The following is a 16,975-nucleotide window of genomic DNA, read 5'->3' as shown; positions in this document are numbered from 1 at the left end:
CACACTCTTGATGTAGCCAGTCCTCCAAGAGCGTACGGAGCCTACTGTGGCCTAATATGCAAAGGAGTTCCAGCTACAAAAAAGCCCTGGTTTTAGAAACTGGGTGGGGTCAGCTGGGGCTTCTGCCTAGAAAGGATTTTGATTGGTCATTGGAGATTTGATTGGCTGTGCATATTTTAAAAAAAAAAACCTTGCCTTGGCAGCAGCTGCCACCCCAGCACAAAGATCTTCACTGTATAAGCGAAGGTAAGCGGTGGCTGCTGTTTTTTTGACAGGTTTCACAACCTGTGGCAGGCATTTTATGGCAGGCATGTTGTGGCTGTGCCCACCACCCTGTATCAGTATTCCAGAGGTGCATGCAGACTGAAAAGGGTTTTGGACCCCTACCCTAAAGGGAGAACTTACCCATCCCCTGAGTAGGATGAAGTTCATGTTAACAAGGACTCATAATTTTTTAAATTATTTCTTGGCTTTTAGTTCTCCTGGACACTGGCCAAGGGGAGCATGACTGGCCAGAAAGTGCCTTGAAGGAGCTGATGGACATCAGGGTTTATCTGGCAAATGTCACTGCTGTTTCCTCTGCCCCTGCAGCCCACCTGCACTGGAAGGTGAGTAAAACATAACAAGCATATAAATGGCATTAACCTGTCATGGAACAAAGGCCAGGGAGAGTTAGCTGTCCCCAGAGGATGAAGAAGAGGATCTTAATCCCATTTTACCATTCTGTGAACAGAACACAAAGGTGATACATAAATTCAAAAAATAAATAAAATAGAACATTTGCTGATCATATGAGAAGATAACAAGGAAAAACTGAGGGAGATAACTGGGGAAGAGAGTTAAGTTGAAGTGGCTAGTTTTAAATATAATTTCTCAGCTCTCACCAAAGAGACAACAGCATGCTTTAACCACAAACTGGAAATGTTCTGCTAATAGGAGCTACCTAGAAGAAATCAGTTGCATTTACCCCCTGTTTATTAGGACAACAGGCTTGTTAGAAGGGTCATGGCCTAGACATTTCTTCCACTGATGTTCTGCTACAGAGCTGAGATGCACGAGGATAAAAATGATCAGGTAGATTCTTCTACCTCAAATGTAACTGCAAGGATTCCAATGTGTATGTATTCTAATTTGGTTTTTACAAAATTCTTGATTGTGGGTGTTTTTGGATTTAAAGGTTGTTTAAAAGAAGCAAAAGCAAAAATAGGACTTAAAAATAAACAGAGCAAATGAATGCTGTATGTTGCTGGCAATGAGTATTGCTCAAGGATCCAAATCTTAAAATCACACATTCATGCCAAAATATGCAGAATTTAACCTTTGTGCAAAACTTCAGCTTTTTGCACACATCTACTCCCACTTCCCTCCTGTTGTTCCTGTGCTCCTCAGAGACTTCATCTGTTTCTCAAGATCACACCAGTCTCTCTTTGCCCTCCAGAAAACCGCTCATTCCTAACAATACTATTACTGTTAAGAGTAGTCCCCTGATACCCCTGGTTTATTTATTTATTTTAGTATATTTCTATTCCGCCCATTCCCCGTAGGGCTCAGGGCGGAGTACAACATATGATAAAACAATAAAATACAGTAAAAACATTTTAAAAAACAAATAGCTCAACAGCACTCAGACAAGTTTACCGTATCACATACTGCCCAGCCTGGCCATCTCACATCATGATATCTCAGATGTGAGATTAAGCTTCTGTCCTTTGTCTTGAAGGTCATCCCTACTGCCCAGCATGTAGAAGGTTACATGGTCCTCTACCGCACACTGCTTCCTGTGAGCGCACATTGGGCTGAGTGGAAAGTCCCAAGAGACCACCGGGCTATTGTTCCAGCTCTTGAGAGAGGCTACAAGTATGAATTCAAAGTGCGACCATATTCAGGGAAGTTCCATGGCTCAGAAAGCAATACGAGACATCTCTGGATCCCGGAAGAAGGTACCATTTCCCTTTTTGAACATAGTTGTGAGATTCTGATATACTCCTTGTCCTAGAGATACAGCCTGTGTGTGCTCAGTGAATGCTTTTTCTGAGATGATGGAGAGGTTCCCTGGAGGCTCATAGAATATTTATGTGCTCTTGGTCCTTGCAGGACCGAGACAGGTATGAATCTTGCCAGATGAGAAGTCCCAACTGTTGCACTGACATCAGATGCACAGAGCTCATAATTTATGCTGTAGACATAAACCTTAATCCTTGGCCTAGGGGCAAATATGTATGTATGTTTGTACCGTCAAGTTGCAACTGACTTATGGCAATGCCACAAGGGGTTTTCAAGGCAAGTGAGAAGCAGAGGTGGTTTATCATTGCTGTCCTCTGAAGAATCTTCCTTGGTGGTCTCCCATCCAAATACCAACTAGGAATGGGCACAAATTTCATCATGAATTTTGCCCTGTTTGTGGTTTGCAAACCAAAGTTAATGAATTTTCATGAACTTTTAAAGAATCTTGTTGTGGTTTGTGGCAGTTCTTGGATAGAACAGAAAGCCACAAAAAACGACTGAGCAGCAGGGGGCAGCCTGCTCCCTGCTGCTCAGTTGTATTGAGTTATCTTGTGCAGTCCCTTTAAACTTTAAAGGAAATGCACAAGGAATCCTGAAAAACATCTGAGCAGCAGGGGGCAGGTTGCTCCCTGCTGCTCAGCTTTTTTGGGCTTTCTGCAAATCCCTTTTAAAGGGACTGTGATCCCTTTCAGTGGCGTTTGTGGGGGTCACAGACTGGTCTGGTTAAAAAATGAACCTCCTGGTTCAATTCAGTTTGTGGTTTGCTCACAAACCATGAACTACGTTTTTCTGATTCATGCCCAGCCCTAACACCAACTCTGCTTATAGCCAAGATCAGGCTTTACCATACCACTCCACACTGCCTAGTGGCAAATACCTGTAGGTGAACTGTTGGTCATGTCGGTCAGGTGCTGCCCTTTTTCCTCCAAGACTTTAAGTAGACCTCTCCTTTCTTCTCAGCTCCCAGTGCTGCTCCTCAGAGCATCAGCATTACTGTGTCACAAGGTGGGAATTACACTGTGATAGTCTTTTGGGAACCTCCGCCACATGATGCACACAATGGTATTATTAAGGGTTACCAGGTAAGGAGGAATGAAATAAGGAGTTTGGGAATTTAACGTTTGGAAGATTGGTTTGGAAAGTTGAAGGAGACTCAGGAACTGACGACTGGTTTAACACCATAACTGGTAAAAGACCCTTACAGGGAGTGAGCACACTAAAAACTATGTGGCCCCAATGCTTTGACTGGTAGTCCTTGAAGATATCACCCTCTTAGCATCTCAGATTAACCCAGTGTAGTACAGGACCGGATCTACATGTTTTTTGAGGGGGGGGCAAAATTAAAAAATGACACCCCCTTTTGGGCCATTCTGTCTTATGGTCCCATAGAATACAGTGGACTCCATTTCCAATATGATGCCCCCCCTTTATTGGCACCTGAGGCAAGCACCTCCCTCTGCCCCCCGCCCTAGATCCAACCCTGGTGTAGTAGTAACATGTAGTGTGTTCAGGGCATTTTTTGAGCAGGAACGCACAGGAAGACAGTTCTGGCTGGCTAGGCATCTGGGGATGTGGCCTGATATGCAAATGAGTTACTGCTGGGGGTTTTCTACAAAAAAAGCCCTGAGTGTGTTCGATTAGGAGAAGGGAAAGCCATTTTCAGGTATTTATTGGGCCATGAAACTCACCTTGGGCATTCACTTTCTCAGCCTAACCTACCTCATAGGGCTCTTAGAGGATAAAACAAAGGCAGGAACTATATATTCTTCCCCTGAATCCTAGAAGAAAGGACACATTTTTTAAAAAATATATGATTAGTTTCACATTTTTAAAAATATATAATTGGTTTCATTCTGTTCTGCTTGGCAATCCACTGTGTTGCAGTAAATGGATACAGGAAATGAACTCGCATTGCATGTCTGCAATTGAGTGGGTTTTGTTAGCTCCACCTCTGTGGCTTCCCAAGCTGTGAGGCTGTACCTGTTGTACCTGGTCAATCCCACCTGTGCTTCTGTCATGTAAAAAGGCTGGCTTGCCATTCAGACGCTCTTTGTCCTTTCAGGTCTGGTTCCTGGGCAACGAGACACACGGAGGCTCTAATAGGACAGTAGATGGAGGCACGTATAGTCTAGAAGCTACAGGGCTGGGCTACAGGCTAAAGTATTGTGTCCGGGTAGCAGCCATAAATGGAGCAGGAGTCGGAGTGGTCAGTAACCCAGTATGCAGTGCCCTAGGTGAGAGATGCTATTTTGCACTTTACTTAACCTCTTGGAAATTTATACTGTGCTTGGAGTGGATCTTTTGTGAGGCACAATCGTGGGAATAAGTAATGCCCCCATTGGCCTCTTCTGTCCAGGGATGTCTTGCATGCTCAAGGTAGGAGCCTGCCATTGAGTTTGGGTTAGGGGACCTGGAGTGGTCCTTATATCTCACTTGAAAACTATGATCAAATCAGTGTAGCCATCCAAGCTCCCAAGCAAATTAACTTGGACATTTTAGTTCTGTCAAAGGACTAGGTAGCTGCCTCAGAAAATATGGCCTTCACAAAGACAACAGTCCCTAAGAACCAGGGAACAAACCAAGATAGTTAAACCAGTTTTAAACTGGTTTAGTTGTGTCCTGCTTGTGTAAACTGTGCAGCGGGGTTGCCCAGTAACCCCAAAGCCAATTTTATCTGTCTTCATCTTGCAACCCTACTAAATTGGAAATTGAATGGTTTTGCTCGTAGTTCCATTCGTAAAAGAAACAGGTGTGAGTATTCCATATGGTAATGTTACACCACCCTTTAGGCCTTTTATGTCACGGCAGCCTCTCCCGTCTCCCTAAGTATGAAGCTGGTTCTGACAAGTAACAGTGACTTTGTCACAGAGCATGACCGGCTATGAAGGGCTGGAGAGTGAGGCAGGAAGTCTCTGGACCACTATCTGGAACACAGAGCTTCTCCACATTGACTGTTCCTAGGGTGTAGGAATCAATGCAGACATACAGGTCATTTGATCAAAACCAGTGGAGCCCTTGCCATACAACATTATGCCAATTTAAATCAATATATGTTAGAGCGAGAACAAGCTTGAGTGCTCTTGCCCCACCTCTTGCCTATGTGTGATCCCTGGCTTGTGAACACACAATCTATGCATGTAGTGTATGCTTGTAGGTTGCATTCCTGGGATTGGGAGAGTTACCAATCACAGGGCCAAGAGCCTACGTAGGTGCATTTCCTATGCACATAGACTTCATGATCTGGAGCCAGCAACTGTTGGGTAGGGTCAGCACACTTGTTCCTCTTCTGTACATACAGATTTTAATCTCTGTAAAGTCACTGCAGAAGATTTGGGCTTCTCCAGGTGGTGAATTCAGAAATGAAGGCTATGCAGAGCTCCGACTTAACTGTACCTAAGGAACGACGTAGGAAGATGCTCTGGACAAAGCCAGACCTTCAGTTTCTGTACTGCAACGAGGGTTTCCAGCTCTTTGCTGGCAACCAGCGGAAGGACTGGGGGGAAAGCAGAAACAGACAGGGGCAGTGCCACACACAATGCTGCAACATCTCCTGCCAAAAAAATTGGAAGTGACATCACTGTGTCACACAATGCTCTTGGTTTCTTCTCTCTATGGTAAAACTCACAGTAATTGGAGGGATTCCTAGGGCATTGTGGGATGTCACTTCTGTTTTTTCCAGCTGCTTGCAGTTTTCTGTGTGATGCCATTTCGCTCCCCACCATTTCTCCCTGCTGTTCTGTTGAGCACCAGTAGGGGGAGGAGATACACCAGCAGGAGATCCCCTGTCAGAAGCAGGCAAACGGCAACTCTAATTCCAGCACTGTCTACTCTGGCCATGGCTTTCCATTACTTCCTGCAGAAATCTTCTTCAGGCCTCTGTTTTAATGGCTGTACTTCGTATTTTAAATTAGTCTTTTACTGTTTTTACAGTTCTGTTTTTATAATGTAACTCGCCCTGAGCCTGTTCTACAACCAGAGGGTCTTTTAATGATAGAGTGTGAAAGCGGGACCTTCTATGTGCAAAAGATCTGCTGCTTATCTCCTCACAGGCCAACATAGAAGTCCATGGTTTATCCATCAACTGTAGTCAAAGTCCAATCTTCTGCCTAGTTTTCACTGTCAATGAGACCCTTTCATTCTTTTCCTTCTCTCTCCCCAGAGCCTACAGTGGGGAAAATGGCAACCATTCCTGACTTCATGTCTGCCAGCTACATCCTGGAAGTGATGCGCCAACCTGTCTTCATTGCCAGTGTGGGGTCTGCTCTCTGGATCATGCTGATGGTGCTGGCGGTTTACGTTTGCCAGCAACAAGCCCGGCTGCACAGCAAGAGACGGCAATATGGTCTCAGTGAAGGTGGGGCAGACTGTGTTTGGATTAGGGTTGCCAGGTCCCCCCACCCCCCGGCTACTGGCAGATGATGGGGGGAGGGTACGGCCACCAGCTCCAGGTTGAGAAACTCCTGGAGATTTGGGGATAGAGCCTAGGCAGAACAGGGACCTCAGTAGGGTATGCTGCCACAAAGTCCACCCTCCCAAGCATCCATTTTCTCCAGGGAACTGATCTCTACCATCTGGAAGTGAGGTGTAATTCTGGGGGATCTCCAGCGGTGGGCAGCCTGGCCTGGGGTACACCTAGGGTGCCCTGAGGGGTGCAGGGCAGCCGGCAGTGAGTCTGCCAGGGGCGCCACGTGCCCTAGGGCCAGCCCTGTGTATACACATAGGGTGAATCAGGGCTTTTTTTGTAGCAGGAACTCCTTTGCATATTAAGCCACACACCCCTGATGTAGCCAATCCTCCAAGAGCTTACAGAGCTTTTCTTAGAGGGCCTACTATAAGCTCCAGGAGGATTGGCTACATTAGGAGTGTGTGGCCTGATATGCAAAGGAGTTCCTGCTACAACAAAAAAAAACCCTGGGGTGCATTGACATGCACACATTCTAAATAATGTGCTTTGCAACTGGATTTCTAGTGTAAGAATGGCAAAATCCGCTTGCAAACAGTTGTTATGTGAAAGCACCCATATATAGATAGAGATAGATATAAAAGTGGTGTACTACAAAACTCATTTCATAGGCTGTGTGTGTTTCAAGCTATGCCCTCTCCCAAAGGACTCAACACACACACACACACATACAACTCTTGAGGTCATTGTCTCCCTCCTGTGTTTGAAAGGTTCCTTTTAGCTGTGCTGGGTGAACTTGAATCATGGGCAGGGCTGGAAGAGAAGAACTGGCAAGGACAGCTGACATTACAACCACCCATCCACTCCAGATGTGGGGGGCAGGTGACCAAGAGGGTATCACAGGCTATCCTCAGATATTTTTCCTTGACTTGAAATACTGGCTACATTAGTTTTTACATTAGTATATCCAACATGGATTCACAGTTCAATTTCTCAGTTCAATTATTCTCAAAATTAAAAAACTGCTATAAGCATAGAGGACAAAGATTTTTCTTTACTTGCTTCAGTAGGATACAAATAAGTTACAGATTTATGGATCCTAGTGTGAATATTTATCATCTTTATATGGCAGAGATAAATCACGCATACAAATCCTGCATCAAAAGAATGGAATAAACTACAAACGGGGGACATTCCAAAAATGAAAAATGAAGGGGGGCACCAAGGATACCCCCCTCCAGAGGTGAGAGGTGGTCTGGGGCTGATCCTGCCAGAAAGTGCCCAATGTGAGCAGAGAGGGTGCAACGATGGGAGTTGTCCCTTGAGCCATGGAGACAAATCCAACACTGTGCTCAGCAGTCCTTTTTTTCAGCCTGGTGCTTTCTGGTTAAAGAAAGTGGGGATCCACCCCCTCTGATGGCTTCAGGGGAAGGATTAGGAGTGTTTTCCAAGAGGTGGTTCCATTTGGGGGCCCACAATGGATAGATCTAGCTGGGCAGTGATGGCTTGGAGTAGGGAACTGCCAGGTGGCAAGAAGGTTTAAATGCCACCACTCTGGTGGCTTTTCTGATCCTGACTGACTTACCAGAAGTGGCCTTTTCTGTTTAAGAAGAATCTTCAAGGCCACGTTATATGCATGTATGTATAACTTCTAACTTAGCCCTAAGGAGAAACCTTGTGCTAATTACCAGCTGCACCTACAGCATACAGTTCAGGAAATGTATTGCCAACTGGTATGGCTAACTGTAACTTCTTGTTCTCCTCAGGTTTGTACAGGAACGCAAGTGCCGACACCATCATCAAACACAGGCAAGTTGTAGCTGCTTTGGTCTCTAGGGATAAAGGAATATTGTTTCACCTCTGGGTATCTTCTGAGTCAGACAGGTCCCATACATGTTATGGGGTGTCTGTCTTCCTGGTTGTCTAATGCAGAGGGCTCTGAAACACTGAGAAAGTACCACACACTTCTATGGTTTGCAAATTGCATGTGTGCAAATGAGGGCATAGGCCAGACTTGAATGGCAAAGCTTATGCAGCGATTGGATTTCTATTGGCATATTATGGAGTCCACACATTGGATCTGGGGTTCGCACACTGCAGGTTCTCCTCAATGCCTGTACCTGTGATGCCCAATTTGGATCATACCCATGGTGTGAAGGAGGGGTTTCAGCCACCCATCCTTTCCATTTTTCAGCAGCACCATCCCGGGAGGGTACTGTTTCAAGAAAGCCACAGGATACACATAGGCTTTCCTGGGATACACATAGGCAGGGCTTTTTTATGTAGAAAAAGTCCAGCAGGAACTTATTTACATATTAGGCCACACCCCCTGACATCATGAAAAGTGACGTTGCCCATTCAGTAGGTTACTTTCCACCTATTGACATAGAGTAGTACAGTGCCATCAGCTGCATTTCATGAATGTGTGTTTTCACACAGTGCAATGAGAGACCATGTCCCCCCCCCCCCCAACACAGCTGGAGAGAGAGAGCCACACGAAGAAGATGAAGATATTGGATTTATATCCCGCCCTCCACTCCGAATCTCAGAATGGCTCACAATCTCCTTTACCTCCCCCCCCACAACAGACACCCTGTGAGGTGGGTGGGGCTGAGAGGGCTCTCCAGCAGCTGCCCTTTCAAGGACAACCTCTGCCAGAGCTATGGCTGACCCAAGGCCATTCCAGGAGGTGCAAGTGGAGGAGTGGGGAATCCAACCATGTTCTCCCAGATAAGAGTCCACGCACTTAAGCACTACACCAAACTGGCTCTCCACATGCAGTGGAGTGGGCAGTGGCAGGCCCAGCTTCTCCTGGGAGGGAGTGCTCGTGGGCAGCTCTGTATCTCTTGCTCTCTTTGCAAGCCTGTTGGAGACTGGAGGCAGCAGAGAAGACAGAGTGTGCCTTCCCTCTGCTGGAGACCTTTTTTGAACTGGACCCCTGACCAAGCCAGCCAGAACTACATTTATTTGCATTCCTTCTCAAAAAAAGCCCTGCACATAGGTTTCTTTAAGAGGCCAAATATCACTCCACCACCACCACCTGGGACTCTTTCAAACGCCTGAAAATTGTCCAAGGGAGGAAACTGAAACTCCAAGCACCATGGCCCTGATCAAAATCAGGCAGCACACAGGAGGGAAATTAGGAGGATCCGCAGTCCATTACTGACTATGTTACATTTCACACAGGAAGGGAGACCCCAGACCCACCCTGCCATGTGTGAATTGTTGATTTCCACTCCTTTCTGCCTGCCTTTCCAATCCTTCCTCCCTCCTCCCATGACTGTCCTGTCCTCTCCTTCATTGTAGGGTAGACGCAAGTGATTCCCCCTGGCTTTCCAACACATGGAAGTCCACCTCCGGTTCCAAGAATTACAGCACCAGCAGCAGTCTGAGCAGCCAGCTCCTGTGGATGGAGCCCAAAGACAACCAGGACTTCCACAAATCGAGTAAGTCTCGTCTGCTGATGGCAGAGCCAAGTCTTTGCACTCTCTCTCTGTCATTCTGCCCTTCCTGATAGCTCAGCGCTGCTTATAATACTGGTTGTCATCAGTGTCATCAAATTGCAGCTGACTGATGGCAACCCCTTAGGGGGGTTTCAAGGCAAGAAATGAACAAAGGTGGTTTCCTGTGGCCTGTCTCTGCATTGCAACCTTAGACTTCCTTGATGGTCTCCCACCCAAGCAGTAGCCCTGTTTAGCTTCCAAGATCTGGTTATTTTGGGCCTTCCAGTTTAGGGTGCCACTTATAATACCCAGGGCTTTTTTGTAGCAGGAACTCCTTTGCCTATTAGGCCACACACCCCTGATGCAGCCAATCCTCCAAGAGCTTACAGGGCTCTTAGTACAAGGCCTACTGTAAGCTCCAGGAGGATTGGCCACATCAGCAGTGTGCAGCATGATATGTAAAGGAGTTCCTGCTACAAAAAAGGCCCTGATAATACCCCAAATAAAAACCAAGTGTGCGCAGCAAGCACTGAGCTCATGAACAAAGGTTGCCTGCAATAAAATAATAAAGGTAGTCCCCTGTGCAAGCACCAAGTTGTTACTGACCCAAAGGGTGATGTCACATCATGATGTTTTCTTGGCAGGCTTTTTGTTACAGGGTGGTTTGCCATTGCCTTCCCCAGTAATCTACACTTTACCCCTAGTAAGCTGGGTACTCAGTATACAGCCCTAACACAGCCATTAAACCTTAGACATCCAGCCTTGCAGGCCATCTGTAATCTGGGAGGAACAGAGTCTTCCGGATCTCTTCTGGAAGCCCATTCCAAAGGGTAGGAGGAACAAGAATGGGAAAAGCTCTTGTGGGAGCTGGAATGGAGGTACCAGCTCTTGCTTATGACAGGGCCAGCTGCAGATGGTGGGGGACCCTGGACAGACAGTATCCATGTCCCCTGCCCACCACCAGGCCCCTGTTCATGTCTCCCTTCCCAGCCACTCACCACATGACTGTGCATCCTTTCCCTGGCTCCTCATCAGCCTTCTCACCACTTACGTTCAAAGCTGCCCGCACCACCCACATTACATGCTGTTTCCCTGACAATGCTGGGCATCACATATGGCTGGGAACATGGTTGGCAGAGTGCTTTCAAGCAAGTGGGTGGGGAAAAGAATGGGCAGGGGGGCAGCAGGAGAGGCCTGCGGATGAGGGAGCCTGCGGCAGTGGGCCCTGCCAGATGCCCTGGGCCCTAACAGCTGCCCCACCTCAGTATACTGATGATGGTCCTGGCACATGGTGTCTGTCCCAAACAGATCCTGCTCTTTTGCTGGACACACTGTGCAATCCACAGTTGCAGGTGGGCTGGGAAAGAAACAAAGACCCCTGGGATGGAAAAGTGGGAGACAAATACAGTGGGTGACATGGATAGTGATGTCACGCATGCTGACTTTGACCTTGTGCATTCCACTTCCCTTCCACAGCCATGTCCTTTGACAGGCAGAGCCAAGGATCCCACATCCAGGCTGTTCCACTGGTGCCTGAGAGCAGCAGCAGCAGCAGCTCATATGGAGCCCTCTATGTGGACCTTCCTGCAAAGGACCTGAAAAGCTTCTGCAGTGCTCCTCTGCCACACCTTTCCAGTCCCAGCCTGCCAGGCATGGAACTGGCACGACCAGGTGACCAGAGGCTGATCCCTCGCTGTGGCCAGAATCTGAGAATGGATAATGCCAAAATCCGGGGAGCATTACGACAAGGGAAGGCGGCCAGTCCCTCGTCCCCAAACCTTATCCTCCAGGCATCCTGGGAGAAAAACAGCAAGAAAGGTAGGACTCCACACATAATTGGGCAGTAGCTTCAGAGCCAGAATAATGGACTTATGAAGGCAGAGCTGCCAGTTCTTTTCTAGCAGGGCTCCTCTGCCTAAAAGTGCTACCCAGCAATCAGTAGATCAACATGCCATTTTTCCTGGCACACACATAAAAGAAGCTCGACCTGCTGGATTTCTGCTTGCTGTGTATTCCTGTACTTCTGCTAGAAAAAATTGGGAACCTAGGCAGTTGCCATACCTAAAGTTTCTGGCTTCCATTGTTGCAGACATCTAGGGGGAGAGCTATATCTCTACAATGAAAGGGACTAGAGACTTACTTTAAAAGGAATTAAATTATTTTTCTTCTTCATATGAGATCTGAGTAGGGTGTGGCTGCTGCCAAAAAAATTCAGCTCTGGTGAGGGCTCCTTGTGAGTTTTCAAGGTGCCACTGGACTCAAACTTTGTTCTGTTGCTTCAGACCAACCCTACTACTTACCTGAATCTGTATGGCCCCTGGTTACTGCCTAGAAGGGCTTCATATCAGTGCCAGTGAAGGAGTGGCAGAGTTAAGAAGGGATGGATCCTGATTTTAAACGTCCCATCTTTAGCAAAAAGTCACAGATGTTTCAATATTTCACAGCCAGGGCCTTCATAAAATAACAAAAACTGGCCATCTGGCCTCTTCCTTTCATGCTTTGCTTGGCTTTTGAGGAGGATCCTTGTTGGACACGCGCAGAGTGCTACCCCAGGGTGTGAAGCCTCATGAGGAGTAGACCTGATTTGTTTTTACACTTTGGGGCTCACCGTTAAAATAATGAATGCAGTCATTTCAAAAAGCTGAAAAAGAGCACCCCAATTACCTACACCATCACCAAAGCAACATGCAACATCATTAACAGGATAGATTCCCCAAAAGCCTTCTGGAACAGAAAAAAAAAGTTTTCACTGGTCATCTAAAAACCTCGATTGAATGCGCCTGACAGTCCCCTCTAAGTGATTCAGTTGATTTTTGCAATCAGCAGCCCAGTGGGACTTCTAACGTTGAATCCAGGCCACATCAGTGGTGCAGGCCAGTTTGCATCCTTTGAGTAACCAGAGAACTAGTGCAGTGCCCACCTGCCTGACGATGGTGCCCCTCACTCATCCCCACAGGGATGCTGAGGTTTGCAGAGGTCCTAATTCAATTATCTGCAAAGTTCAGTCACAAATTGAATCGAGTGACTTCCACAGAATCTAATATAAAACCTAATTTGCTTGCCGAAGCTGCTAATTGCCAAAAGCAATGCAGAGAGACGTTTCCATCCTGCGCTGTCCCCGCTAAGGACACTGCAGGACTGGGTTGCCAGGAAACAGCGTGGTAGCCCAGAAGGCCACCCCTGCAGCTTGCATTCGGATGGGTCCTTCACAGCTCAGGTCAGAATACTTGCCTTTGCATTCCCGTCAGGCCTGGTGCCTCTGGAACCAATTATAGAAAAGGCTCTTTGGTTTTCAGGAAGGCTTAATGTATGCTTTAGGCCCTTTTAGAATAAATGGCCTTTCAAAGGAAGCAGGTTTTTCTTTCCAGCTTGGACAGAAACACTCCCATCTCTTACTTGGTGGGTTTTCACCCTTCTGACCACAGTTACAAGATGGGGAGTAGGAATGCAGCAGCTGAACTTCCAGCAGTAAGTGATTCTAAGAGGGAAGAGCCAAGCAGGTATCAGGAATGGTCATATCTGGCAACATCTCTGCGGTCATAATATCCAACTTTAACATAAGTCACTTTTGTTTGAATTCCCAGAGATATAAAGGAATGTTCTTTTTAAAACTGAAAGCTGGGAAATGAGACCATGGCAATAGATCAGCATCATGTTATTTCAGTATAGCAATCTTGCAATTGTCAGTGCAGTACCTAAACCCTAAAGGGGAGGGGCCATGGCTCAGTGGTAGAGCATCTGCTCAGCATACAGAAGGTCCCAGGCTCAACCTCTGGCATCTCCAGTTAAAAGGATCGGGTAGGAGGTGATGGGACAGACCTCTGCCTGAGACCCTGGAGAGCTGCTGCCAGCCTGAGTAGATAAGACTGACTTTGATGGACCAAGGGTCTGATTCAGTACAAGGCAGCTTCATGTGTTCATGTAAAGCCTCCCCCCTGCAAATCCCTCTAATTTCAGGGTGGGAGAAGGAAACTGCAGGGGTGCAAGGGTAGGAAAATGTAGTCTCTAAGGGTGGGACCTTAAAAACGAGCAGTCCACACAGCGAGCAAGGGTGCTTTGAGCGTGATATTTCAAGCATAAGAACATAAGAGAAGCCATGTTGGATCAGGCCAATGGCCTATCCTGTCCAACACTCTATGTCACATGGTAGCCAAAAAACCCAGGTGCCATCGTATCAAACAAGACCAAACTACTCTTTTTTACAGTAAGTGTAGCTCAGCAGTGGAATTAGCTGCCTAGGGAGGGGGTGAGCTCCCCTCACTGTTAATCTTCAAGCAGTGGCTAGATGAAGACTTGTCAGGGATACGTTAGGCTGATCCTGCATTGAGTGAGATGGGGGTGGGGGGGGGGGGGAGGACTAGACGGCATGTATGCTCCTTCCAACTCTATGATTCTAAGCCAGGTTTGGGTAAGATTTGAGTAAAGCAGAGGGAACAGCTAGCCAAAGCTACTTTACAGGACAGCTACATGGAGAAACTGTGCAGAGTGACTTCTTGATTTCCTTACAGGAAAGGGAGGATAACAAAGTGATAGATGCAGTGACAGATATCTATAGGTATAACCAGAATCCAGGCTAAGAATGCTCAATTTTAATGCCTTTTCTAAATTCCCCAGAGCTGCAACAAGCTCATAGCACACCTACAACTCCATCCGGCTTTTCGGCAGACTGGAGCAATCACAGCAGACGGATCAGTGGCATCAGTTCTGGAAAACACCACAGGATCCCTGGTAGGAGAAGTAACTTTTCTTTCCTAAGTACCTGGGCGAATTAGAAGAGGGGTCAGATAGGGAGCATTTTCTCAGATCCCTTTTGGAGAAAAATCATTTATCTTGCATAGTTTTATCCCATCTTTCTTCTGGTGATCTTTTCCTAATTTTATCCTCACAGCACCTCTGTAAGGTAGGTTAAGCTGGGAGAGAGAGGGGGACTGGCCCAAGGTCACCCAGCATGCTTTGCAACTAAGTGGAGATTTGAACCTAAGTGTTGTGAAATGAGAGCTTTTAGAAGATTTTTGCAGGAGCTACTTCATGTATTTAAAAGCCATGGAGTCTGTTCATATCTCCAGACTGGATCCAAAGATGTCCTCTTGCTTACAGAAAAAGCCTTGCAGGAGGATGCTTCCACTTACAGAAAGAAGCAACTTTCTTCATGAGTGAAAGCACAATTTTGGTCCCAACTCATATTCTCCCAGCAAGGGGAAACCAAGTCAATATTTCCTCTGGTCAAAGCAACTATTTCCCTAAAGGTGGATTGACTGATTTACATAAATTTATATGGCACAAAATAAATGGGGGGAGGAAGACCAGCATCTTGTAAGGACCCCTATAAATCATCCTGGTAGATCTAGAAATCGGGAATACGTTTATAACGAGTTGTCTTGAGATTATGCAAGAAGTAGGAACTTCCTAACCAGGTTTTTTTCCTATTAATAATAATGGTGGGAGGAATTGGGAGGGAAAACTTTGTCTGAAGAAGAAGAAACTGGATTTTTACCCTGCCCTCCACTCCAAATCTCAGAGCAGCTTACAATCTCCTCTACTTTTCTCTCCCACAACAGATACCCTGTGAGGTGGGTGGGGCTGAGAGAATTCTCACAGAAGTTGCCCTTTTAAGGGCAACTCCTGAGAGAGCTACGGCTGACCCAAGGCCATTCCAGCAGCTACAAGTGGAGGAGTGGGGAATCAAACTTGGTTCTCCCAGATAAGAGTCCATACACTTAACCACTACACCCAGCTGGCTCTCCACAGGATACCATCAAGTGCTTAAGCCACTTAGCTCCTGTACGGAGAAATCACCTTTAAAAAACACCTGCATTTATGAACAGCTGTCCTAGACCATATTTACAAATAAACACAAGGTGCTGTGGTTTCTATTCTTGCATGTGGTTGCAACCATGTGGGTCTTTGTGATGTACATTGCACAGAATAAGTACCTCTTCATGTAGTTCAACCATCTGTTACGACATGAAATCAGAACAGTTCAGGTTGCACACAAATGTGCATTAAAAAGAGCAGCTCAATGTGTTGCAGACACATTCCGAGATCTGTTTTTGAGCATTCCCTGCAACAAGAGAATGTGAGTAGGAATCTGAAGAAGTGTGCATGCACATGAAACCTTATAATCAAAATTAAGCTTCGTTGGCCTTAAAGATGCCACTGGACTCAAACTTTAAGTATTTTCCTAGGACACTCTCATTTTCTTAAAATGACACTAGGGGGCAGCAGAGCTTTATGTTAAATCAGGAACACAGAAGCCAGGGAGCTTTTCTTTATACCAGTGCTCCACCCTCTTTGGGCTTTAGGTTGCCTCCTGCTCATAGTGTTGCCACCTTCCAGGTTAGGCCTGGAGATCTGGAATTACAACTGGTCTCCAGACCAGAGAGAGCAGTTCATCTGGAGAAAATGGCATTATACCCCACTGAGGTCCCTGCCTCCCCAGGCTCCACTTCCAATCTCCAGGAATTTCTCAAACCAAAATGGACAAACCTGTGTGTGCAGAATAGCCAAGCATCCATTTTTCCACATGATATTCTCAGTCTGCTGTCTTGGTAAGGTTGACATGACAGCTTGCTCGGAGTGCTGCTGCTGTTCTAAAAGTACGTCTTTGTTCTCTGATGTTAGCCCAGATGTTGAAATTGGTGGTGCATTGCATTATTTCTGGCTAGTGAACTCATGCAAAGTTCAGCCTGCTTACCTTTGGTTCCACTTTTCAGGGCTCCAGACTCCACGCAGGCCCCTTCCTCTTGCTGTCCCAGTGGCAGAGTTTTGCCCATTGCTGTTTTTAGCACAAAGCATGCTCCTGAAATGGCCATAAATTCTCATGGAGGAGGTGCTCAACCTTTATCTGGATTGTACCATTTCAGCAAGCAGGTGGGGCTCCGTGGATGGAATGCTTCCATTAAACCAACTAGGAGTGTAAAACCAGCCAGCATGATACAGTGGTTCAAGCGTCAGAATAAGATCTGGGAAATCCAGGTTCAAGTCCCCACTGAGGCCTTAGCAACTCACTGGGTGCCCTTGGGTTAGTCACACACTCTCAGCCTAGCCTACCTCAAAGGGTCGTTGTGAGGGTAAAACAAAGGAGACGAGGATAATGTAAGCTGCTTTGGGTTTCCAATGAGGTGAA

The 16,975-nt window shown here is 46.5% G+C and overlaps 1 protein-coding gene across 1 annotated transcript in view; it reads left to right on the top strand.

The window, feature by feature from the left end:
• ROBO4 (roundabout guidance receptor 4) overlaps nt 1–16,975 on the top strand; it is a 106,018-nt gene that overhangs the window by 31,140 nt on the left and 57,903 nt on the right. Inside the window, exons 7-15 of the mRNA XM_060250928.1 lie at nt 478–608; nt 1,721–1,940; nt 2,965–3,086; nt 4,067–4,238; nt 6,164–6,358; nt 8,173–8,215; nt 9,713–9,852; nt 11,326–11,667; nt 14,464–14,577. Coding sequence (XP_060106911.1) covers nt 478–608; nt 1,721–1,940; nt 2,965–3,086; nt 4,067–4,238; nt 6,164–6,358; nt 8,173–8,215; nt 9,713–9,852; nt 11,326–11,667; nt 14,464–14,577 — 1,479 coding nt within the window. The remainder of the gene's footprint in view (nt 1–477; nt 609–1,720; nt 1,941–2,964; nt 3,087–4,066; nt 4,239–6,163; nt 6,359–8,172; nt 8,216–9,712; nt 9,853–11,325; nt 11,668–14,463; nt 14,578–16,975) is intronic.

This window comes from Heteronotia binoei, chromosome 12 (assembly GCF_032191835.1).
Source record: "Heteronotia binoei isolate CCM8104 ecotype False Entrance Well chromosome 12, APGP_CSIRO_Hbin_v1, whole genome shotgun sequence".
In the NCBI taxonomy this organism is placed as follows: Eukaryota; Metazoa; Chordata; class Lepidosauria; order Squamata; family Gekkonidae; genus Heteronotia; species Heteronotia binoei.
The sequence above is the reverse complement of the archived record's forward strand: the minus strand, read 5'-3'. Positions and strand labels throughout refer to the sequence as shown.